This window comes from Tachysurus fulvidraco, chromosome 12 (genome assembly GCF_022655615.1).
Source record: "Tachysurus fulvidraco isolate hzauxx_2018 chromosome 12, HZAU_PFXX_2.0, whole genome shotgun sequence".
In the NCBI taxonomy this organism is placed as follows: domain Eukaryota; kingdom Metazoa; phylum Chordata; class Actinopteri; order Siluriformes; family Bagridae; genus Tachysurus; species Tachysurus fulvidraco.
Window position 1 is genome coordinate 12,157,591 of NC_062529.1, and position 25,542 is coordinate 12,183,132.

Below are 25,542 nucleotides of genomic sequence, written 5' to 3' on the forward strand. Positions count from 1 at the left end.
GTGAACATGCATATGCATGTCAACCTTCTTTTCTATAACAACGTTTAATAATAGAGAACTTTGAAAATTGCTTTAACTCATAACATGACCTTAGATTTATAAGGTTGGGATGAATGACTGTTAGATTATAATAATAGAATATAATAAGAAAATCACATTGTGTATGAAGATGTGGTCATTTTGGCTTTATTCTGTATTTAAACTACATTTCTATATTTTGTATACATGGAGGAATTTAGCAGACGAAACAAAATAAAAAGGTGCAGGTCCACATGTCTTTAAGATTAAATTAAAGTTGGTTGTGGATTGAGAAGAAATTGATGAGGGTCTCAGAAAGATTCCCCTGAGCCTGAACTCCAAATGAGCTGCTTTATCTGTTCATTCTTCAAATGACTTAAAGATGTGGACTGCACCACATGCTTTGCTGATAAGTGTTCATCTTCAGAACTGAGAAAAACCTGGCAGACAAATTGGCTCACAGCCCATTCTATTACCAGAGCTTGTGAGGTGAGGAGAAGTCTGAGTTTTATCATAGACCATTTAGATAAGGAGCTGAACTGACCTCGTCCCAGATCAGAAGAAAGGAGCAAGAAAATCTTAAATAGGATTTGAGTCAGAGTTTCTGTGTAAACATGCTGGAATGATTAATCAAATGCAAATCAAATCAGGCAAAAAAAAATCACATAAAGAAAGACCATGCTAAGGGCATGCGGATATATACTTGATGCATACTTGAATGACATTATTTCTAGAATCACACACACACACACACACACACACACACACACACACACACACACACACACACACACACACACACACACACACACACACACACACACACACACTCGGCTTTCACAGTTAAAGAGTTGTGTGCAGCATTTTCTTTTTCCACTGGCATGTTCTTGCCCTGCTGAAAAATATAAAGTGGTGAAAGTGAACTGTGCAAATGCTGGGTTGGAGGTTTGGGAACTAAACCGATCACAGAATAAAATAACAGAAGCCATAAGCTCAGTCATGTTATCTTGTGCCAAGATTTACTACTGTGGATTGAGTCTCATGTGTGATATAAAACTTGGCAGTTAAAATTTGGAGAGATTATGGAGAAATACTGAGATCAAATTGGTTCAGAATGCACATATTGTGTAAATATGTGTGATGAAGTCCAGATGTTGGCATTATGGTCTTCAGGTCTGCTTCTTTGAGTTGTGGAACTGTCTTGCACTGGTGGGACTGCTGGTGTAGTGTCAAAGAAAAATGAAGTAAAATTGTAAAGGAAATACAGGAATTAAACAAATCCTATTAATTTCTCTTCGCTTTCCTCATTCCTTGTTATTATTATTATTATTATTATTATTATTATTATTATTATTATTATTATTATTATTATAATTATTATAATTATTATAATTATTATTATTATTATTATTATTATGAAAGAGAGAAAGACAATCAACAAAAAGAATAAAAACGTTTAAAAACTACATTGTTTTTGTTTTCAGGTGTCTGCATCAATGGAGATTTCTGTGGTGCATTTCTCTTTTTCACCACTAGGTGGCATTCTGAACCTGATATAGACTAGTTTTTGCCAGGGCCACAACTTAATAAAAACGATGTCTTAAAAAAAAGCATATACTGAATTCATATACTTACATACTTGCCTTTACTGCAGTATAATGGTTTGAATTACATAATGTATATTTAGCACTGTAAGTCCTGTAGATGTACACAGTCAGCTGCTATCTGCTTCCAGTTTGGCCTTGAACAGCAGATCAGGTTGCAATCCCCTGTCAGCTCTGGGGTGGTCTGTGTGATGTATCCTTGAGTCGGTCTCTACCGACAGGAATTACGGCAAACAAACAAGCCAACAAACAAGCAAACACACAAAAAGCAAACGATCTCAGGCAGCAGATTGATTCGGGATGGACGAGAGCTATTTGCAGTGGAGCTGGATCTATTTCATGGAGAACCCCCACTAGAGCTGCTTACTGCCTCTTTTGATTGACTCTTGAGGCAGTTCCACTCTAGCTGGGCACCTCTGACACTAATGCTATACTACAGACTCAGAAACTCAGTAACGAGTGTGTTGCGCATTGGCATTCTGGTAAAAATGCTAATGCAATGCCAATTAAAGAAAGAATATCAAATGTCAATATCCATACCATTGTTTGTCTTCTTTGCCCTTAAATGGTCAAATTTGGTTTATTTTTAATTCATTAATTATTTTCATTGACATTCACAATATTTATTTTTATGGGAGTAGAGTTACGGTGATTTTATTGCAAAGATCCAGTTCACTTGCATAAACACCTTAAAAAGCTGTTACTGATGAAGCAGGTGCATCAGTACACATTCTAAATCAGTGCAATTTCAGTGCACTCTTGAGATGGTAAAATCTTATAACAGCTCTCACTTCTGATACACATCTCCATTGATTAAAGTAAACAGAGGTAGGCAGTTAAGATCCACCATTTATCTAATGTGAAATCATGTGGAACACATGGTCAGTTTGTCCTGTAATTGTTTTCTCCACATTAAAGCCCAGGTGAGAGTTTAATGTCATGATGGGCTGTTGACACCCCTGTAAATGTATATTGCAGACAATAAAGTGCTTCAAAAGTAGCAAGTGCCTGACAAGATCAATTCTCCTTTACTAGCTGTCAGAAGTAAAAGAAATAATAATCACCAAATAGTATAGCTGGAGGAATTTAACAAGGTTTAAGAGAATAGACACAAATACTTCGGAGACATGGGAAATAGGAAATCCTTGCCTTTTATACAAAGAGGCTGCTGTTTAGGACATGGTGCATGGCTGGACAGTTTCAACAGCTCCAGCTGTGCTCAGATGAGCTCCCATGTCCTCACACCTACTTCCTTTGAGTGACTGCAATACGCAACCTCTGAAAGGGGCTGGAACTGAACTCTCAAACAAGTGGCAATATTTGCTCACCTGAAATACACATGACTCAGCAATTGAGGCCTGCGACTGAAGCCGGGTCGGGTGCCTTTAGCAGCTGTGAGCCTAAGAGAAGGGGAAGGGCCAGGAAGTTTAGTAAGGGGGAGTTGGACCCCTACTGAGGTGCTGTTTATCGCTGACTGTCCTATTGTTTTTTATGGGTGGGAAGGCCATATTTGTCCTTAGCCACAGGAGGCTGATGAGGTGCTAATCTGTTGAGTGGCCAGTGTCACTGAAGCCTCCTTGTTAGCAGGCTAGCTTGTTAGCTGCCAGGGCTTGTAAAACTGAGACTGAATTCATGGGCTCCCCTGCCAAGGGTTTTCACGGGTAAGTAAACACAGATTGGTCACTGATGGGATGTGCCGACTGGCTCAGCAGCCTTGTGGAATTACAGGCTGGGATGACAAGAGGAATGAGGATGTCTTGTGCTCCCCTGCTGCTTTTCAGTAAACTTAACAAACTGGACATCTACATATGGATGGGTCATAGGAGACGCAATGATTTACCAGTCAGTGATCTCTGGAATTCCAGACAGTGACCAAGATGTAGGATTTTTAATACAATTATAGGAACACAAATAAATTAGTACATGCAGACTCCTAAAAGTCCTAAACAATAACAATAATGTAGTAACAATAGTGGCTAAATAAAATGATATCTGCTTTAGCAAGGAAAGAACATGGCTCAGGAGCTGCCAGATGGATGGTCTTGGTAATGCCTAAGTGATGCAGACACAGGTCAGCAGTCATGGTGACTGCAGTAATCCTAAACTTGCCATCACTCCATCAGGCTTCAGATAAGCCAGCTGAAGAACAAATATAAGGAACAATAGAAAATGGGGAACAGTGAAATGCCTTTTGACTGATGTAGAACTGAGACGTGAGCGGTTTCTTGAGAGAATCTAGGAATCAGAGATAGGAACATCTGAAGATTCTAATACAATTTTAGGTATTGTGTACTGGAAAGAACGATGCATCTGATGTTTTGTTTTAATTAAAACAATTGTTAGATTCCTACAAAAAGAAATAAATAACTAGAGAAGACATGCAATCTATTTCTAATAGCATATTAAACAAATGAGTTATGAGACAGAAAGCCTATCACATGACAGAGATATTTCAAACTAGAATAAATAATTCAAATAAATAATTCAAACTAGAAGTCAGATGCTGTTCTTATCATATGAGTGAAAACAAAATATAGCCTTAAACGTAACCTAACCTACTTAATACCCCGTTAAAAAGAAATTGTTCAGTTTGTAGCAGTAAGACCATGCTGGAAAGAAAAAAGTTCTTTAAGTAAACATAAACCAGTCTTGATGTATGTGGAAGTACACAAGATGCATCAGGTAATATAACTGTCTGAATTGTTCTATTCTGAGTTCCAACCATAAGGACAGAATGATTCTATATGATAAGCTATATACAAAATTATTTGCTTATTGTATTTTTTTTTCTTTTTCTAGTTTTATCTAGCACATGTTAAACATGTTTGAAGCATAGCCGTTGTTAATCCTTACACAGACTTTGTTGCCATTATGTTTCGACTCTCGACTCTGCGACCCAGACATGGTCTGTCACAACACATTTCATGCAGCCATTACATTTTGTAACCTAAAATAATAATCATTTTAAAACTATGTGTCAAAACACCATCTGTTAAACACAATAGTTACTAACTCATGTTTATGTGTAATTTTATTTTTTCAAGTCCAATTACAATTGTTCAGGTGATGTCCTTTTAAAAAAGGAAAAAAGTGCGAACTAACTTTAACCTTCTGTTAACAGCAAGCTTAACTCCCTGTCACCACAGTTAGATGACTTTTACTAATGAATTAATTTCACTTGGACCTGTGTTTTCTTTAGAGGTGACAGCTGAGAAGTGAAAATTGTGTCAGCTGAGTGTGAACGATGGCAGCTCCTGCTCTCTGGATCTGGATTGATGGTGGTAATATTTAAGAACTCTTCTTCCCACGGGAGCACACAGCTTAATTAACATACTGACGCTTGCCATCACATTTAATTGCTTTCGGTTTGTAATTAAAATGTGTGTTGACTTTGCGTTTCCCTCGCTGATGCATGACAATGAAGGGTTATATGATATTGCACTTTTTCTGTGGTGTACATTAAAAGACATGGATTAAAATAACGGATATAAGCCAATCCATTTTGTGCCTGAGTGCTAATAGTTTGTCAAGCATGGTGGAGAATTATATTGTATAATATTGAATGCATCGCAAGTCTTCCTCTTTCTCTTATATGGACCACTATCATCCATCTGGCAAAACAAACTGAAATCAAGAGCTGCTTGATTTTGTAACTTCAAACTCCACATTTCCTGGTCATGCTATGTGGAATGGATGTGGATTGGCACCTTGTTTGTGGTATGCATGACTACGCTGAGGTCTTTTTTGCATCACAAGGGGAGTGTATTGCAGCCACCCTGGATACAGACCACATAGGACCCTAATACAGGGCATTCCCCAGCGAATACTTCTCAATATCAAAAAGGTGCGTATTTGAGGAAATCCTTAGCCCATTTACGCCAGTGTTTGCACCCAGACCCAATGGGCCTCTGTGCAATAACTTCTGTACCACCCCTCTGGCTGTGAATGACACCTCAATGGCTGCCCCGAGCTTTTTTCCTCCCTCCATCCAGTCAGGGTTGTGTGCATTCCCCGTCACTCTACTTTTGAGATTCATTTCCAGGTAAACATGCTTTGGCTGGCCACAAACCTGCAGCCAACAGCCGTTGTCACAGCTGTGCTGGATAATAGCCAGGCCGAACTCCTGCACCGCTCCGGAATGTTTACTGTCACCACAGGGCCTGCACAGCAAACACTTCTCCATTACCTTCCAAAAGAAAGAGGGTGCAGTTATTAATTTTATTTTGACGAATCACAGGCTTAACCCATTGGCCCTTTGTTATTGTGGTGGAGAAACAGATGAGTAAAAGCAGTGATACAGAGCAAAGCAACCTTACAGCAGGAACTGGGTTTGAGGTTTGTTTAAGTTTTAAAGCACCAAAAGCTGTGATTTCAAAGTGAAGACTCTAAGTAACACATTCCTGCAAATAACAGCAGGGAATTTGAATTGCGCCTCCTACTCAGCTTGTACAGAGACCCTGATATGAATCCCTAATCATAAAATGATGCCAGATTCCCAGGACAGTAAGAAGCCAGAGAGAAATACATTGAAACAGTGCAGATAATCTGCAGCATCACAGGTGTCAGAGGAATTCAGTCACATCTTGCAGTGTACAAGTTTTCAAGATGAATACAAACGATTGAAACAAACAGAACTGATAAAATGTCTAGTTCAATTCACGTATTTGGGCTTTCTACAATCTGCAGCATAAACTAACAAAACACACAAAAAAATGACATATCATAACACAAAGCTGAATAAAAAGCTACATAAAAAGGTACTTAAATGAAAATTTACACTAACACATTGTGTCAGACATTTTAAGAAGCTTAAATATAACCTGACTGCTTTGCAATTTGAAACATGATTTTAGGTTTACAATAGGGAGAATGCAGGTCAGTGTTTAGAGATCCCAAGACAATATTTGCTTAGAATACAGGCCCTAATGTATGAGTTTGAGTAGGATCACCTAGGCGCCACCCACCGTGATGGTCCATTGCAACACGCAGAAAGCATTCAAACAGATGATGGATAGACTGCATGGATATATAAGTATAGAACAAAAAAAACTACCAATGCCTCAAAGATAAACTTAACTGAATAAGTGAAAGTGAGATTTATTTTATGAAATTCACATTGCTATGTCTTAATTATTGTCCAGATTTAAGGCTGGAATCACCTGCCATGTGCTGCCTCTGGTACACAGTAAACCATTCACAAAGTATAGGGCAGAACTCCAACGTGTTCTGTTTGCTCAAAGATAGTGTCTTTTTCATTTTCATCGAATACAAAAAAGTGACCTTCACTACAGTGTGTTCACAGTCTGTGCCACATTCGTAAATGATTAACTTTAAGCAAAATATTCCAAAAGAACTCTATGTTACACACCTGGCCACATGAAATAGACCACAATTATGTGAATAAATGTTAATTCTGCAGATTCGTCATTTACACATTAATAGCTCGTACATTGTGATATATTTATTTGTATGGTTGTAAGAACACAATAAAAGTAATTAAAAAATGTATAACAGAAAAGTTATGCATATGATCATGAAGTAGACTACATACAGCACAATTTTACTTGGTGCACTTATCTTATAACATTTGTAAATAAAGCCAATAATATCCAAATGCAGATACTAGGCCTACTATGCTAAATTGTAATAGGGCAGTCAAGCATATACTAGTGTGCGGTTTGGGATAAAGACGTATTTTAATCCTCACAAACACGGATGCAAAAACAAACAAAAAAAACAAACAAACAAACAAACAAACAAATAAATCCCAAACCTATGTAATCTAACGCGCAATCACGTGTGCACGTGCATCTTCACTTATCTTTTCAGGTCTGTTTAGAGACATAGTCCATGGACACAGTAAAACGAGTGACTTTCTGTGCGGGCAAACGCCCTGATTTTACTGCAGTGTCATGTCAGATGGATCACGTAGGAATATGTATGTAGCCTAAAAATAATTTTAGATGCCAACCACATTTCTCAAAGGATGGTAAATATGTTGCACTCGATATCAGCAATCTCTGACAGTCAAACTAAGTGCAGACTGGAATGAGTGTCTTTTTTGCGCTGTCTGAGCGTCCGTCACCCTCTGCGCCGTTTACACATTACACACAGGTCCAAATAAACTCTGAGATTATATTGACATTTGTGCGCCTGCGCTACGCAAATACACAATCAAACAGATACGGAACGATAACACTGCTGCACAGGCACGTGCCAAAGACCCGGTATTAATGTTAACGCTCTCATGGATGCGTTATTCAGAAATCAAGCGGAAGTTATTAAAAAATGAGCCTGTGTGGCATTAGAACAAATACATGGGTGGAAACGTCGATGTCCTCATGCTGCTTATATCCAAACAAATTGGAAAAAAATATATTAAGTCTTCAGATTTTGCAGGTAACAAAATCTTGACGCCGAAAGGGGGCGCCATCAAACCCCGTGGCACCACTTCTAAGTATTTAGACACACATGATAGGCCATGATCAGTGCTGAACAGATTACACGCATTTCAAACATTAACAAATGAAGATTCTAACATCTTTATCTCTTCCCTTTTGGTTACAAATATTAGCTCTGGTTAGCTGGTATAAAATGTCTTATTTGGAATGGATTTTGTTATTCTTACTAATAAGCGGGCTAAGTGAAACTTGGATTTGTCAGACTCAAGGGTCTTCTCAATTTGCCCTACCAACAAGAGCATCAGCATTCGCCTGTGTGATTCGCCTATTTCGTGGATAGTCAAACACTTTGGATAAATGTTAGGCTACTTTGTTTAGTGAAGGCAATCAAATCGCGCCACTGCGCGCTGCAGAATCAACACGGGTGACCTGTGTGCTAAGAGTGAGCTCTTACATTAGCAAACCTCGTCCTGTTATTAGTTAGACTACCATAAATTAGCGCGCGCGTAAACAAACCTATAATCCAGACAAACCGACAACAGATTTGAACAGTTTCATTCATCTTGTCACATCTCACTCACATAGTTCCTAGTGACTAAACTGGTATTAAACCACACATAAATATAAAAAAACAATATGCGCGTTGCATGGATTTCCTTAATAGGAAAAGAACATTGTTTTACCAAACTGTACAATTACACACTAACAAAGGTCTCTGAATCTAAGGAACACATGAGAAAGAAAACGCATAAAAAATAAATAAAATAAATAAAAACACTTATCAAGATATATGTCGTGTCCATCTTGTACATTTTTGTCTGGAACAATTTAGTTGAATTTAAATATAGGACTTAAACATGAATAAGCCCTGATTAAAGGTTAGGTGTAACGTCAGTTTTTATCTGCGCGTGATAAAGTGGCCTTAACTACCCCCTCGTGCCCCCCTCCTTTTTTCTTCTGTTGGAATACAATAAGATTAGCTTATAATGAATCTTTTCATATGGACGCTTGCTCTTTTGGAGTGGCGCAGGTGTACAATAGGGGGGCAACGCGGCGAAGTCTCGCGCCTAGGTGTGAGCAGATTATTCAAATAGGGCCGAGTGAAGAAGGGATTGGAGGCTCGCCCGGCGCACACGGCTATATCACAGCGCTAACACACAGCAGCAGGCGTCATTTGAACTCCAGTCTTCAGCAGTCGCCTCTTAGCGTCCGTCAGCGCGCATGCAGCTGACTCACACACTCACATACACGCTCACACGCACAAGCGCGCACACAAGAACACATGCGCCAGTCCTTGACAGGAGAGCGCAACTAGAACACGAGGATCGTTGAGGTTCCCAAACAGCCATCGGCGAGGACGCTCTTGTCTGGGGAAACCCTCTAAAAACTGAAAGAAAACTTCAGGATGCTTGGGGCTGTCAAAATGGAAGGACACGAACACGCGGACTGGAGCACCTACTATGGAGAGCCTGAGGTAGGTGGCCTACCCTAAATATATATGTATATAGTTTTTTCCTCATGAAAAGCCGATTTCATTTTATACAACTCAATATTAGCCCTGAGATAATATTAACTTTGAGATCAAATATTGACTTGAGGCGCCTCCAAATCCTCCCCCATCTCTACGCTCTGCACTATCCTAACAAAACTTGGGCTTGACATGAAATACAAACTTCCTTCTAAGCATGTAGCTTTATTTATACATGTATATTTGTATACTGCGATAAATTTTTTGTACAAATTTAGAAAGAAAATGTATTTAATTACGAATGAACATTCAGCTCTAATTTAACTTATATTTGACCATATTTTATTTCTATCATAAGCTGAAAAAGCTTTTTCCGTTGAGCTTTTAAGCTTAGAATGAGACATTAAAAGCATATATATATATATATATATATATATATATATATATATATATATATATATATATATATATATATATATATATATTACAAGTGAAATTAAATGAAAATATTTTTAGAATACGGACTATAATAACGCTTTTAAGAGTATATTATCTTCTATAAAACAGACAACAACAGCAACAACATCATCATCAACAACAACAACAACAACAACAATAATAATAATAATAATAATAATAATAATAATAATAATAATAATAATAATATTCTTTTTCAGTGTTACACTTCGGTCGGCAACATGAACACCGGACTGGGAATGAACTCGATGAACACCTACATGAGCATGTCTGGAATGAGCACAGCCGCAAACATTACGGCCAACACTATGAACATGTCGTACGTAAACACGGGTATGAGCCCCTCAATGACTGGCATGTCTCCGGGCGCAGGTGCCATGGCAGGTATGGGCCCGGGCATGACGGGTATGAGCGCAGCACTCAGCCCGAGCATGAGCCCAATGACGGCTCAAGCGCCTTCCATGAACGCTCTAACATCCTATACGAACATGAACGCCATGAGCCCCATGTATAGCCAGTCAAATATCAACCGATCTCGCGACCCCAAAACGTACCGCAGGAGCTACACACACGCCAAGCCGCCGTATTCATATATATCCCTAATCACTATGGCCATCCAACAGTCTCCGAGCAAGATGCTCACTCTAAGCGAGATCTACCAGTGGATCATGGACCTGTTCCCCTTTTACCGACAGAATCAGCAGCGCTGGCAAAACTCTATCCGCCACTCGCTCTCCTTCAACGACTGCTTCGTCAAAGTGCCTCGCTCGCCTGATAAGCCCGGCAAGGGCTCGTTCTGGACCCTGCACCCCGATTCGGGCAACATGTTTGAGAATGGCTGCTATTTGCGGCGCCAAAAGCGCTTCAAATGCGAGAAATCTTCAGGCAAGGAATCTGGCAGGAAATCGTCTGAACCTGGTTCACACAGCAGCTCTGAAAGCTGCAACGGAAACGAGTCTCCGCACTCTAACTCCTCCGTGAGCGAGCACAAAAGGTCGCTTTCGGACCTGAAGTCGAACCCGGGAATGAGTCCAGAGCACAACGCCACCTCGCCCGTTTCCCAGCACCACCACCAGCAGCAGCAACAGCATCTAATGGCGCAGCACCACGCGGTTCTCTCACATGACGCGCACTTAAAGCCAGATCATCACTACGCTTTCAACCATCCGTTCTCCATTAACAACCTTATGTCGTCCGAACAGCAGCATCACCACAAAATGGACCTGAAAACGTACGAGCAGGTGATGCACTACGGCTACAGCTCGCCGATGGCCGGCGCGCTATCCATGGGCTCCATGGCGGCGAAAGCAGGCTTTGACTCGTCGCCGTTAGGAGCGGATACATCCTATTACCAAGGCGTGTACTCGAGACCCATCATGAACTCATCCTAATCTGATGGAACTTTTAACATGTTTGTACATTTGTAAAAATTGCTCTTTGTGCATACGTATTCTGGACTTTTTTGACGTTTCGCATTAATTTAGTGGTCACGTTTATTAGTCATTATTTTGTAAAAAAAAAAAAAAAATGTGAAGAAACGAATGTGATGAACTCTGATTTGATTTGAAAATGGACCAAAAATACAGCTGATCTGGGATTCTTATCCAAATGAAACGGAGAAACTGTTCTTCATTCATTTGTGAAAACATTATTTATGGCTTGTAAATGTGTATTCTTGTAGACAATGATGAGAACAGAATCTATATTAAAGTGTTATTTGAATTTTCAACAAGTTCTGTAAATGTGATTCTTGTTCATCCAAATCATTCCCAGATGTCTGTTTGCTCACCCTACGAAGTAACCCAATACATTTTTTATTTTAGATTTCAGACCATACTGTAAAGGCATTTAATTTATGAATTCAAAGCATAATCGAACTATTAAACATATTAAAGTAGATTTTTTTAAAAGACACAGCAAAAAGCTTAACAGGAACAAGACATAAATATTAGAACAAGACTGGAACGGCTACAACCTACATTTATAATATTGATTATCTCTAAACGTGTAGATAGTTATTTAGGCTGAGTGTGGTGGAAAACAGTCTCCAGGGATTTCTTTTTCCACAGCCAATTAGCTAGATATCCGATAAATAAACTTTGGTGGACTAAAGAGATTTCAGATGAGATATACGAGAAATTAGATAAGGAATTAAAATTGGTGCTTCAACAAACAAATGGTATTTAAAAGAAAATTCACGTTAAGCAGGTTTTTCTTTTTTGCACGAAACAAATACATTATATTATATTATATTATATTATATTATATTATATTATATTATATTATATTATATTATATTATAATAAATAATTATATTTACATATTCAGTGTCAATTTTTAACACATTTTATATATTGGTGCGTGGAAGTTAGTGCCTGATAAATGATGCAGCAGCAGCAACAAGAAGAACAAGATCATCATCAACAACAACAACAACAACAACAACAATAGCAACAACAACAACAACAACAATAATAATAACAACAACAATAATAATAATAATAATAATAATAATAATAATAATAATAATAATAATAATAATAATAATAATAATAATAATAATAATAATAGCGAGAAGAAGAACAAGAAGAAGACGAAGAAGAAGAAGACGAAGAAGAAGGAGAAGAAGAAGAAAAGGCAGAAGAAGACAAATTGTTGCTTGATAATTACATACTCTAACGAGAGATACATAAATTGTAACATAATGGTGTATATTATTGTTATTGTTTATTTAATTTGCAGTTTTTTTTGTAATTTTTTAAATGAACTTTTCATCTACATTCTGCGGCTTTGCAACACACTGCATATATTCTAACCAGCTGTTTTCGGCTTTCGGTCCATTATTCAACTAAAACTCGCCTAAATATATTTAATAATTCACTGATATTATATTAGTGCCTTTCTAGAAATGAAAAGTGCATAACCATTTGCATAAATACTTTAGCAGTTTATGGTTTAGATCAACCTCGGTCACTATACTTCTATACCCCACTTCTAATAATGCTCACTGCAAATAAACAATAGCTGATAAACAAAAGAAATATAGTGTTTATATATATATATATATATATATATATATATATATATATATATATATATATATATATATATATATATATAGGATGTGCACACGGAAGAGCAATTTGCAAGACTGTATACTTTGAATGGAGGCACGTAACTTCTAGACAAATTTGCACAGATATTAAATTTCGGCCCCCTCATTTTAGTCTTAGGCCTAATGCAAGGCTGAATTTTTATAGCACTCTGATCGATATCGCTGTAAAAATAATCATTTTTTTAAACTAGCGGGGCAGCGAAATCTTTGCTTTGTGCTAAAGTCAACAGTGGCAGAGTTTGAGCTCAAATAAATGCCGCTGTGCCTGGAGCACTTTGCAGAAGGCAGCGGGCGAGCAGCGGATTCTCACGCCTTTCCTTTACAGCAGATTACAGGTAGGAGCAGCTCATGTCCTCACATCACATTTCCTCACAAATGGATGGTATGTCATGGATGGGGTTTACATTCAAAGGGCTGCAGTTAACTCGGAGACGAAAAAGGGAGTTTTTTTGCTCTTGAATTTAGGAAATACGGTTAACAGATTGTAACAAGACTTGCTGGAGCATTTTGCTACTGACAAATTAACTACGAATTCAGCTGAAAGATGATGAGCCTCATTCATATTGTGAGAGAAATGCGCTCTCTCCACCTTGCGAAAAAGAGCTGGCACTATCCAGACGACCCCCTAGAGTTCTCATGTTTAGAATGATTGAGTGGCTGATATTTTTTATTGTTAAGTGATTATAACGACAAGTGGCGATAACGATGCTTAACATTTAAGATATTAATCGAAATACTAAGTAATCGGACACAGTATTAATGTTTTAAGCTTGTGCAAGAGGTTGTGTAATTGCATGCTCGTATCCTGTTAGAATTAAAAATACGTGGTAAAAATAGTCAGGAGGAAAATGAGGGAATTACGGCTACTGGGTTTTCCAACAAGGTTTTCAGTTAGAGTTACACACCTGGTTTACTTCACCTGCCACAGACCATAGACAGACCATTCAAGAGAAAAACAAAGCATTCTGCAGATCGCACTGTATAGCAAGCGAGCAATTTTATTTTTTGGTTACTGGAATCAGCCATACGTCTTTGGGAACCGGAAAGTAATAGGAATCAATAATAATAATAATAATAATAATAATAATAATAATAATAATAATAATAATAATAATAATAATAATATTTTGTTGGAAACCATTATAAATCTTACAGATTGTAAGTATTATAAGTTAGAAGTTCAACTTTAAGTTTTATTTACATTTTCCAATAATACAAATTATTTAAATGTATCGGTATTTCAACAAAATTATTTAATACCGGCAAAATTTTTTTTAATAAAAATATTCTACCACCGCTACTGCTACATAATAATAATAATAATAATAATAATAATAATAATAATAATAATAATAATAATAATGCTTCCGTAATAAAGTCAAGAAATCTTTACAGCTGTGCAGCTCCAGTTAGTGGAAAGTATATAGTGGAAATGTAAATGAATGTAAAAATGGGTATAAAATATGTGACGCTATAATGAACCGAGAATCCACCCAGAAAATGTGTTGTGTTTCAAAGCGCACAATCACCCCAATTAACATAACCTTTATCAAAGGCACCGCTAAGCTTAATTATGCTTACTGTTAAATCCATTTAATCGGGTTACACTTACTAAGGGCGTTACACTTTTTTTTTGCATTTATTTGCAATTTGAAAGTCTGTAAGTGTTAAACATTTGAACCTCATTTCCCAAACCCCCAAATAACCAATATCAGGGAAGTCAGTGTCCATTAAGTGGCCTTGTGTTTGCATCATATGTTTTAACTGCATCTAGTCGCCTATATTCTTGGCCCAAATGTAGTATATGTTTTCTGTACTATTTCTGATTTATACTGATTAAGCTTTAGTATAAATCTGGCCTTTTAAACCACTGAAATAACATCAATATTATCGATAATATTTGTGATGAATGATGTAGGGACTGTCAATAAAAACTTTGCGCGGTGTCTTACGTAACCCGTAGAGCCAATCCGGCGCGCGCTGTGCAGGCCTAAACTTCGGAACACCCAAGAAGATCGTATCCAGGGAAACGGGCCGCGGCCATCTTACCGGGCGTTAAAGCGGCTTTTAGGCCGCGGCTGGGACAGGAGCGACACAGCAGCCCGACTTAACTTCTCTCTCACACCAAATGCTCTTAATCCCCAAAGCACAGCAGAGTAAAGCTGCTGCCTCACAGTATATTAAAAGAACACAAAGTCAGCGCGAGTGCGAAAAGGCAGTTTCTCCGGTAGCGGCGATTCCCACACGGCTCTGAAGACGTACATAAAATGTCTGTAATAGCAACAATCATCATCATCATCATCATCATCATATATATATATATATATTTCTTAGCTGTGCGTGCAAAGTACACAATAAAACATGACACCCGACGAACACATTTACCTCTCTTTTGAAGGTATTGTATTCATTTTTTGCAAAATGATTAATTCTGTATTGTGAAGCCATGATATATTTCTTATATTAATAGGCCTATATATAAACATACTATATTATTATTATTATTATTATTATTATTATTATTATTATTATTATTATTATTATTATTATTTATTTTTTTAATCACATTATCATAAATAAATTAGAACTTATAAATAATAGAAATATGTTTAATGTTCTACTATAACTACAACAAAGTGTATCTATGTGTACGACTCTATAACACATGCTCCAATTTGAATTTTTCCTACCAAAGACATGCATTTGGTCTTACAAGTAAAGGTATGATACATTATTGCTTGATTAAATTTAGGATTTTGGTGAGGAAAAAATAAAGCAGCAAATGTAGTAAAATTGCAACAATACAGAGAAGATTAGCATGGCCCCTGCACAAGGATTATATGCAAAATCAGGAATATAGTAAAACATCATATTGTGGATATTAGCACATTAGAAAAAAAAACAGCATGTAATAAATTATAAAAACATATAACATTTTGCAGATCAAAGAAAATCTGCAGTGTGATTGTGAATACAAAGGAGTCTAAATTGCAGAAGTGCCATGTACCATGAATCCATGCCATTAGAAATCGTCACATTTGCATGCCACATGCATGCAAGGTGTTAGCATGTATGGCAAATTCAGGAAAGTGTTATCAGAGTTTAATATACATATAAATAAATGTGTCCACTGCCCAGTGTCCTGTTGCCACAGTATACTGACATTCCTGGTAGAAACTGAACAAAAAATGTTTAAATTAAAGAAACGGATTTAGATGTGTATAGATTATTTATCTGATGAATGTAGAGGAACATAAGCAAGATTTTTATATTTGTGTAGAAAGTTTTATATTTTGTGCTTCTATTTTTGTGCTTTCTCATGAAATCTTTTTATCAATTGTAAATGACATCCAGTTAACAAATTCAAATTGTTGTTTTCCTGCTGAGACTAGGCTGTAGAGAGCCAGATGGAAGCTAGCGGAAATAAGCCAGGGATGCAACAGAAGTCAAATAGTGTGTTCACACTGCTCTAACAGAAGAGTGTGAAATTCCTGCCCTGTCCTTTTTCTCACAGTCAAGCTTTGCCAAACCGCAGGCCAGATCCTATATACATGGTTACATTTCACAACTTCATCAGATTTTTTAAGCAAACTACAAACTAGTATCTCTTTATATTGCCTTTTTAGAAATGTCTTCAACATCCTCCGTAACGGGTAATTTTTCTGTGCACTGGATATTTAGTCAAGTCAAGAAGCTTTTATTGTCATTTCAACCATATATAATACATACAGGGATATAAAATTATACATATATATATATATATATATATATATATATATATATATATATATATATATATATATATATATATATACTGTCTAGATTTCAGTAGCTCTCACCCTCATCCAACATTTCCTCTGGTTAAAGTCTACAGTTCAAGACTAAGTCACTGGGAAGGACACTCAACTCATTAAAACTTAATGAAAGCAATAAACACAGGTGCCAGCAATTCATTCAGACGCCCAAACCAATCTCCATTTCCCGCTAAAGGCAAACAAGCCCAGATGCCCCAGTGTGATTCGCTGAATAACAAAAGCAAATCAAATTTTTGTCCTGCATGTGTTCCCAATGCAGAAATGTAGAGGCAATAGGTTATGCCGAGACAGAGCTTGTCCAATTTATTGTACGTGAGACGGGTGTGTCACTGAGGTGATTTCAGCATTTTCTCGGACAGCAAAGATCTTGTAGTTGAAAGGATGGCAGGAATATATATGCAATATTCATGAGAACCTATTTCTTCAAGATAGAACTGAGCAGACATGCATGATGATAAAAATTAAGTCTACACCTCTTTCGTTGAATCACAGAGATTAACAATATTGTTTCCAATCTATCTGTCTGTCTATCTATCTATCTATCTATCTATCTATCTATCTATCTATCTATCTATCTATCTATCTATCTATCTATCTATCTATCTATCTATCTATCTATCTATCTATTTCTACTTCTAAATAATGTTTAATCTACTAATTTTTATCTACTTTAGATGGTTGTATTCTATATACTTTGGAATTCAACATGTTGCTTATTCCAAATCAAAATAAAAAATCAACAGTATAATTGCTTACAGAACTGTAGCCAAGTGCTCGATTTCCCTTCACTCACATTACATGAACCCAAATGCAATCTGATATAAATGGTACAGATCATTCATCACACCGAGATTAATGTGTGAATAAAGCACTTTTAAAAGCCCAGAGATGAGATTACTTGTAGATACTACCGGGTAGTGCTCCCCAGACACACACAATTTAACCCATGTCTGCTTACCCCTGACAGTGACATAGTGTCCAGACTAATTCAATTTTCTGTCAGATTAAGTGTAGGTAGTATTGTTTAGGAAGTAGATTTATCATCAGTGATTTACAAAAGAAAGACCCCCGGCATAGACATACAACGGAATCTGTCAGCGACCGTGCTGTGTACAATGACCTATCCATGTTTAACATGCCTACATTATTATTAATCAGAGCATCAGCTACTAAAATATAATTTAAATCATTACATAAACAGGCACAATTTGTGGTTAAGTACAGTCATGCTAAATAAAAATGCTCTTTACAATTTTGCAAAAAAATAAAAAAGGCAAAGCATTCTTCATTATTTGAGGTACTGTTCAGTTTAGGCTTACCAAACATTACCATAACTGTGTATCTGGGGCTTAAGCGGACCAACCCACTATTAAGGTCACTTATCCCAAAGACTGTTCTGTTACTATACCAATGCAAATAAGTCATCTGCACATGCAAAGCTGTGCATTATTAGAGACTAGTCCAACATCATGAATCCTTTTGAGCGGTGCAGATGATTTAGACCAGAAAAAAGATTAATTACAACACAAGGTTTGCTTATGAGAAGAGCATTTGCAAAGGGGCAGGCTTTTCAAATACCTGGCTTCCATGATGGTGTGGTTAAAATCCATGATGTTTTTTAAATCCAAAGACCACTTGCAGAAGGAAGAGTCAGAAATGCAAGTAGTCTAGTACTTTCTGTGGAATTACATCATAGGCAAGAAATGTTTTACTTTTCCTAAAATGGACAATTATTACTCTTATTACTGCACTAAGAATTAGAACACTGTTTAATTTACTATTTCTACCTGAGCCTAATTATTATTATTATTATTATTATTATTATTATTATTATTATTATTATTATTATTATTATTATTATTATTATTATTATTATTATGTAAATAATAAGATAAATAAATAAAATAATCTAAAATAAAAAAAACTTACTAACAATGGTGTGAGCTTTTATAGGTTTATAGAGGGAGAATCTTATAGGTTTCCTGAGATCTGTAATGTGAACCCTCAATCACATAGCTTTGTTATGTAATATTTTTGCTATATATGTCTAATCATTTCACACTAATAACGAATAGGCAATAATGGAGCAAACAAAGCACTGAACATATATCCCCAATCAATACACTGCTGTGAGCTTCACTGAAAGTAATCTTAATTGCAAAATAAAAAATTTTGAACACTGTGTATCAAGTACAAGATGTCTGACAAGCAGAAAGCCAGCATCTAGAGAAGACTTCTAACTGCTACAACGCATTTTATTGAGCAGTTGGTGATAAACGCAGTTAGCCCCTCCTTGGCTTAAAGCAATTAATTCAGACACCCTGACATCAACTCTCCAATCCTCTGACAGCTTGGAGCCCAAATCAAAATGCTAGTTCTCCTGGGAACAGGAGAAGATAGCCGGCTCTTTTCTGGACTGTTTGCTCACTGGGCCTGAGAGCAATCTTCCTTGCTGAATGAAATGCAAGGACACAAACAATGTGGCGGCGAGAGAATGGAAGACGGGGAATGAACAGTTTGGACTATTTGCTCAGCAGAAGGGCAGTCACAATGGCTGGCCCATGGCTTTCCCATGCATCAAGCCTCTTAGTCTTAGCACTCCTTTGTTGCTGGGTTTCGTTCAGATAAGGGCCCAGCTGCCCCATGCATTTAATTCCCATTGTACACCATACTGTATAGCCATTTATCTGCTTTTAGGTGGCTTTTCGTCATTTTGTTATTTCATAAGTGTGCATCATATTGCCTGTGTATCTCTATGGTCTTGCTTCACCTTTGCATGTGCAGCCGTTTAGGAGGATGGACAAGCAAGCAAGGTCAAGACTACAGAAGGATAAGTCTTCTCCTTTCACTTATGTGTGTTTGTGTGCATGCATTTGTGTGCATTTGTGCTTGAGCCACTATAATGCTTATTAAATGAGTTGCACCTTAAATCATTCCATTTAAGCAATTACCTAAAAGAAATTGCCACTTGGAAAAAACAGAAGTAGAGTGAATGAAAGAAAACTGCCTAACCCTCTATTACTTTAAAAACACAGGATTTAAACAAAGAGCACCACCCAAAAAAGATTACCACATCAGCTTGGTTATAAATCAAACTGACAATCCAAACTTCAATATTCCAAATTTCCATATAGGAATTTTTTGTTTCCACAAAAGCACATGCTAGTCAAGTGGGTAAATCTCCATACCCCCAAGGTCACGCAGGATCACAACGAAATAACATTAAATAGAAATCATAAATAAATGAATAATATTAATTAGGAAAAACCTTAAGTTTCTTATATCTTTCTGCTTTCCCTCTTGAAGAAATCCAGTCAGGCAGAGGTGCTTAAGACAGCATTATCTATCATCTGCTCATTTATTGTGCGTCTGATATCAGATGGTTTTGCTCTTAATTGTTTATCGACTAATTAATCAACTGCTGCTGTTACTTCCATGCACTTTGTCACTTTAATTTTTTTAATTCAATATCTTTATGATGTTCTGAACTGATTTTAAACTTTTTAATATACTAAAGAATAAAACAATTCACAATAATAGACAGATACAACTCGGAAACCATGTATTTAAAGTCTATTATTATTGTTAATGAATATTTTATTTAAGAGTATTACAAACCCGCATAAATTGAGTAAAAACATGCTTTAGGAATCATTTCACAAAATTGGGCTGTAGATAAACAAAAAATAAACATTTTTTAATATGACATTTTTTTTAATATTATGGGGTTTCATATATAGGTATGATGTGGACTAACAGAGAATAACAAAACCATCAAAGCAAAAACTCAAAGTCAAATCAAAGTCAAGAGGTAACAGATTGTTTTTTTACTCAAGTTTTCTCTTATGGCAAAACACTGCTAGGCTTTTTAGCAAAAATCTGTCTAATTTATTTACTCCACACGCACAATCCTAATTGCACAGCTTTGTCAGATCTATGAGGTCGTAAGACAAAACACAGAGAATCTAATACATTGAACATTAATGTAATGGCAGTAAGAAAGCTGGATTTGTGTTAGGGATTTACGTCACAGTGGGAGGACTGATTTCCACAGTATGATAATGACCTATTATACTCTTATCACATTTCAACGAGGGAGTCTCATAGAAGGAGAACTTTAGATCCAGTGTGATATAGTGAAAAACAGAATTGGTAATCGTGCAGAATGCAAAGCAACACGTCAAAACATAGAGTGTTGTCCTGTTTCTAGTGTAGCGTTCTATATTCTTGTTTTACTCGTAAATGCAAGTCCATTTGTACATGTGTAGGTGAGGGTGTGTGTATGAACATGTGTGTGGGATAGTTTTGCATAACGCTCCACTGATGATAAAGTAAAGCTCTGTTCATGGCTTTTCAGCACGACTTTAAGTTGCCACCACTGTGTAATTGATGAGTGCTGAGACATGACACAAAGCTCTACTGCTCAGAAAATGAAAGGGAATACCCGAGTCATATAAGATGAAACACACAAGAGATGGGTGATTAGCAAGTACCGGAACAATGTTGATATTGCTCAGAGAACACACACGAATAAACACACCCTGCGCTGTACAGAGCTTTCACACGCTGCTCAAACAATAAAAACAAGCTCATCACTGCTACAGAGATGAAATAAGCATGAAATTCACTATCAAATTCTATCAACAACATTTGTTTAAATAAACTACAGGCTGCACAATTATTTACTCGTCTAAGTTAGATATTTTCTTAATGCGATGAATAAAGGTACACTGAAAAGGCTGTGGGTTAAACACTAAGAATGTCATCCAGACAAACTGCAGGAAGAAGTGTTTAAGAAGTGTTTCTGCAGGAAAAAACTTTCTAGTGTAAGGCACAATCCTTTCATGAAGGTTTTGCAAAGAATGACGAGGGAATGATTCTCCTTGGCACTAAAGAGTTTTCTAACTTTCATGTCATATCTTCCTTTCATTCTTGGGGATTAGTGTCTTATTCAAAGGTGCAATTACAAAGCTACACAGTGGAAGGGTGGAGAGAAATGAGCCTGCAGGTCTTCCATTTCATAGTGCATTTGAACCTTGTGTCTTGAATGAGACATATTGCACTACTGCAGTCTATTAAACATTATTTTTGACAGAACCATGGTTTAAAATATCACCATCTCTCTCTCTCTCTCTCTCTCTCTCTCTCTCTCTCTCTCTCTCTCTCTCTCTCTCTCTCTCTCTCTCTCTCTCTCTCTCTCTCTCTCTCACACACACACACACACACACACACACACACACACACACACACACACACACACACACACACACACACACACACACTTTTTTTAAACATTCTTTTGCTGTTCCAGGTTATGAGGGAGAAAGAGAGAAAAAGAGATACATCAGATACATAACTAAAATGTACACAAACATATATAATTAAAAATAATTAAAATAAATACATCATGACCTTGGCATGATGCAAAATATTAGATTTTTTTCATTTTACTAATAGCATAGTAAACAGTTGCTGAAATAGTAACTGTTTTCCTCTTTCAAGGTGAATAAGCAATAACTACACTGCCATTGGCTAGATTTCCTCTAAATAAATAACTTTTTTTTACTCAACACATTTTTACTGAGTTGTATCACAGACATGTTGCGTCAGATCATGTTGAGTAATAAACAATTCCATGACCACAACTGCAAGTAAAAACAAACCTGCTTTAGAAGGATAGGCTGGTGCAGATCACATCTTTAGAACACAGCGCCTTTCAAAACTGGAATAAGTCCTGATTTAACAACATATCTTAAAGCCATGTGCACGGTGAATAATCACTTACCAACACTAAGTTTTATATGCAATGCATGAGCCTAAGGTCATGTATGCAAATACAAGTGTATGTGTGAATAGTAACTAACTGAGCCAGTTTTAGTAGGAAAATTGGTTTCCTCATGCAAATTCCCTGAAGGGAGCTGAAGCTAGCCTTTGAATAACATGAATGAACTGAATGACAGTTATAATGTGTTAGTGGATCGAAAATACCAATATGTCACAAAACTTTAAGTTTTGAACAACAAATTATTATAATATTTAAAATAACTCAAAGATAGATTTAGAAGCCTGGGAAATGGTCATTTCTGTCCTTAATATGCACTATTACTATTACATACTATTACATTTACATTTCTGACATTTGGCAGTTGCCCTTTTTCAGAGTCTTTATCAATAAATACTTAAATACTGGTTCTATTAAATCCAATAATGTTATTATCTGAAAACAAAGTATGTGGTTCCAATTGGCCAGAATTTTTTTTTAAAGAGGACAGACCAAAGATAAGAGCTATGGCAGCTTGTGACAGCCACACAATGTCCCCCCAGTTGGCCCCATTGACCGGCCCATGGCACCTTCCAGGTATGACTGCAATGTTTAACCAGCTATCCATCTTCTACCTGCTGCTGGCAAACAGGCACCTTTGTCTAAGCTTCACTGTTGTTAGGGCCTGCTCTGACTCAATGGATCAACCCCATTTATTTCCCCATTGGCTGTGGCTCAGAATCTATGCTTTTGCTTTAATCCACTTTTTATTTCTCTGACAGGAACATTCAGCATGTTAATGCATTTGTGCGTATGGGTGGTTCAGAGTAGAGGCTGCCTATTACCAGGTTCAACTGGTGATTTGTGGCAAATTCCAGGAGCTTATCAGCAGAGTCCAGGGTTGCTCTACAAACAAGCTCAATGTAGATCTTTTCATTTTTCTAGAGTGGATATTTTCTATAAAATTCTCCCATCTAGTAAAGCAGTCAAAAAGAACAATCTATACATTTAATTTCAGGACATAATAAATCATGTTCTTGCATGTGCATATAAAATGTACACTTGATACCTGTTGGTTGATATATTTCTGTTAAAACCTGAGAGACAATAATTACCCAACGGTATGTTTTTGCCATATTTACCCGTCTCATCTACATTTCTGACATAACAATAACTTAATAGTGCTCCGTAACACTTTTGCTTATCATATTCTTTAGGACCGATGAATAGTCTTAATTAAATGAATAAACTTGTGTGTGCAGTTAAAATGCAGATGTGAATAGGGATGCCCTATTATGAAAAAACAAAGAGTGGCAATACTTTTAAAGATACAAACCTCAGAGTGATTCCAATGGCTTAATAATCTTTCTAAATAAATATGGTCTCTATTTCTCGTTGTCTGTGGTAGCCTGAACACCTTCACTTTGTTAATTGGGTGAAAAATGCTCATATAAGCCATTTGTTATTAAAATAACAGACAACAGATTAACAGATTAAAAGACAAAACTGGAAATTAGACAGGACATACTATAGGTCAGAATGATAATATAGTAATTCAAATGCAAATCTGCCATCATGTCATCAGTGTTGCATCTAACATATTTCCATTAATATAAAAAATTTAATAATAAATTTAAAATGCATACTTTTCCTTTCAGGTATGGATCAATTTACAAAAGATCATCAGGTACAACCCTAACCCTTTAAACCTTGCTGGAAGTGCTAGCCTGCCAATCATCTCTCACAACACCTTCACCTGCAACTCAGCAGTCACGTCTGACCTGGCCGCGTATGAGAGATAACATTCGCATCTGCAGAGCTGAAAGGGGGACAAAAGGAAGTTTGACGTTAATGATTAACGGGGCTAAAAGCCCCTGCTTTTGTATTCCCATGGTACCGAGGCTATCTGGTGGCCATGTGACCTGCGTGGAGGAGATTGGGGGTGAGCGGTAAAGCAAACACAGGTGCTGTGTTTGGGTTGGAGTCGCCTGCGCTGTCAGGGACAACCACAAACACACACAGCCATGCCAAGCTCCACAAACAGCCGCCTACGCCAACAGATCAAGTCCAATGTGCTCCTCCCCATCTTCCTATATGTTCCACATCGGAAAAGTATCTACCATTTTTAGTTCATTCTAGCTGGGGCATCCTTAAAGAAATAAAAATACACAATTGCCTTTTACCTGTATAATAAAAGCTAATAATATAAATACACTTTCATTTATACCTGTATGTTAAACTGTGCTGAATGATCATGTTCTCGGTCACATGCAACTGCTGATCAATTTTGCTGAAGCTGCCTGACTGTAATTAATGAGCTGTTCTCAATCATTCTCAATCATGCTAAACACAATGTTAACAAGTCATGAGGGAAAGGTGTTAAGAAGCATTTAACCTCCGCATTTTCAATGTCAATCATGACTACATGTGTAGCATACTAGTGGGAACTAAACCTTTTCTTGATAATGTAATCAGCTGATATGAAGGGCCTATCACCAAAACCCTCTCTGTCTGACACAGAAATGACGGAAGTGATAACAAGAACAAAAGCTGCAATACACGCATAGCCTTTTGTAGAAACAAGGAAATGGAAAGACTGCATTATGGAAACACCTCATTCACTTTCTAATTTTCTGTGCGGTGTGCTGCAGATCAGACAGACGGTCCTTTTATTGTTCTGATATTAATGTTTGTGCTCCAAAATGCCTTTCAGTTAATTGCTAGCAATCGAGTTGAGGTTTGATTACGAACGCAGTGATGATAAAGCCTTTTCACGGTGAACACTTAATCAGAAGGGAATATTAAATTGTTAGTGGGAGAGAATCGTTGTGAAGGATATAGAGAAGGTTCAGCTGAGGCAAATAAAAAGTATATGATCTAAAA

The 25,542-nt window shown here is 36.9% G+C and overlaps 1 protein-coding gene, 1 long non-coding RNA gene and 1 pseudogene across 2 annotated transcripts; all 3 read left to right on the forward strand.

Annotated features, from left to right (window-relative positions):
• Positions 1–9,053: 9,053 nt before the first annotated feature.
• foxa2 (forkhead box A2) lies at positions 9,054–11,678 on the forward strand. Its single transcript, XM_027172881.2, has 2 exons — positions 9,054–9,497; positions 10,169–11,678. Exons 1-2 carry the CDS (start codon positions 9,429–9,431, stop codon positions 11,357–11,359), a joined length of 1,260 nt encoding a protein of 419 aa, XP_027028682.1. The 5' UTR covers positions 9,054–9,428; the 3' UTR covers positions 11,360–11,678.
• A 1,579-nt stretch (positions 11,679–13,257) lies between these two features.
• Positions 13,258–24,873, forward strand: LOC125146086. The gene is made up of 2 exons (XR_007144600.1): positions 13,258–13,418; positions 24,318–24,873. It is a non-coding gene; the product is annotated as an uncharacterized LOC125146086 (long non-coding RNA).
• On the forward strand, positions 15,840–15,954 carry LOC113659846 (annotated as a pseudogene).
• Positions 24,874–25,542: the final 669 nt, after the last annotated feature.

What these genes read in the sequence shown, in the direction of transcription:
- foxa2 (XM_027172881.2), top strand. Translation starts at nt 9,429, where the DNA reads ATGCTTGGGGCTGTCAAAATGGAAGGACACGAACACGCGGACTGGAGC. An exon ending in CCTACTATGGAGAGCCTGAG is followed by an intron (nt 9,498 to 10,168) that starts GTAGGTGGCCTA and finishes ATTCTTTTTCAG; the next exon opens with TGTTACACTTCGGTCGGCAA.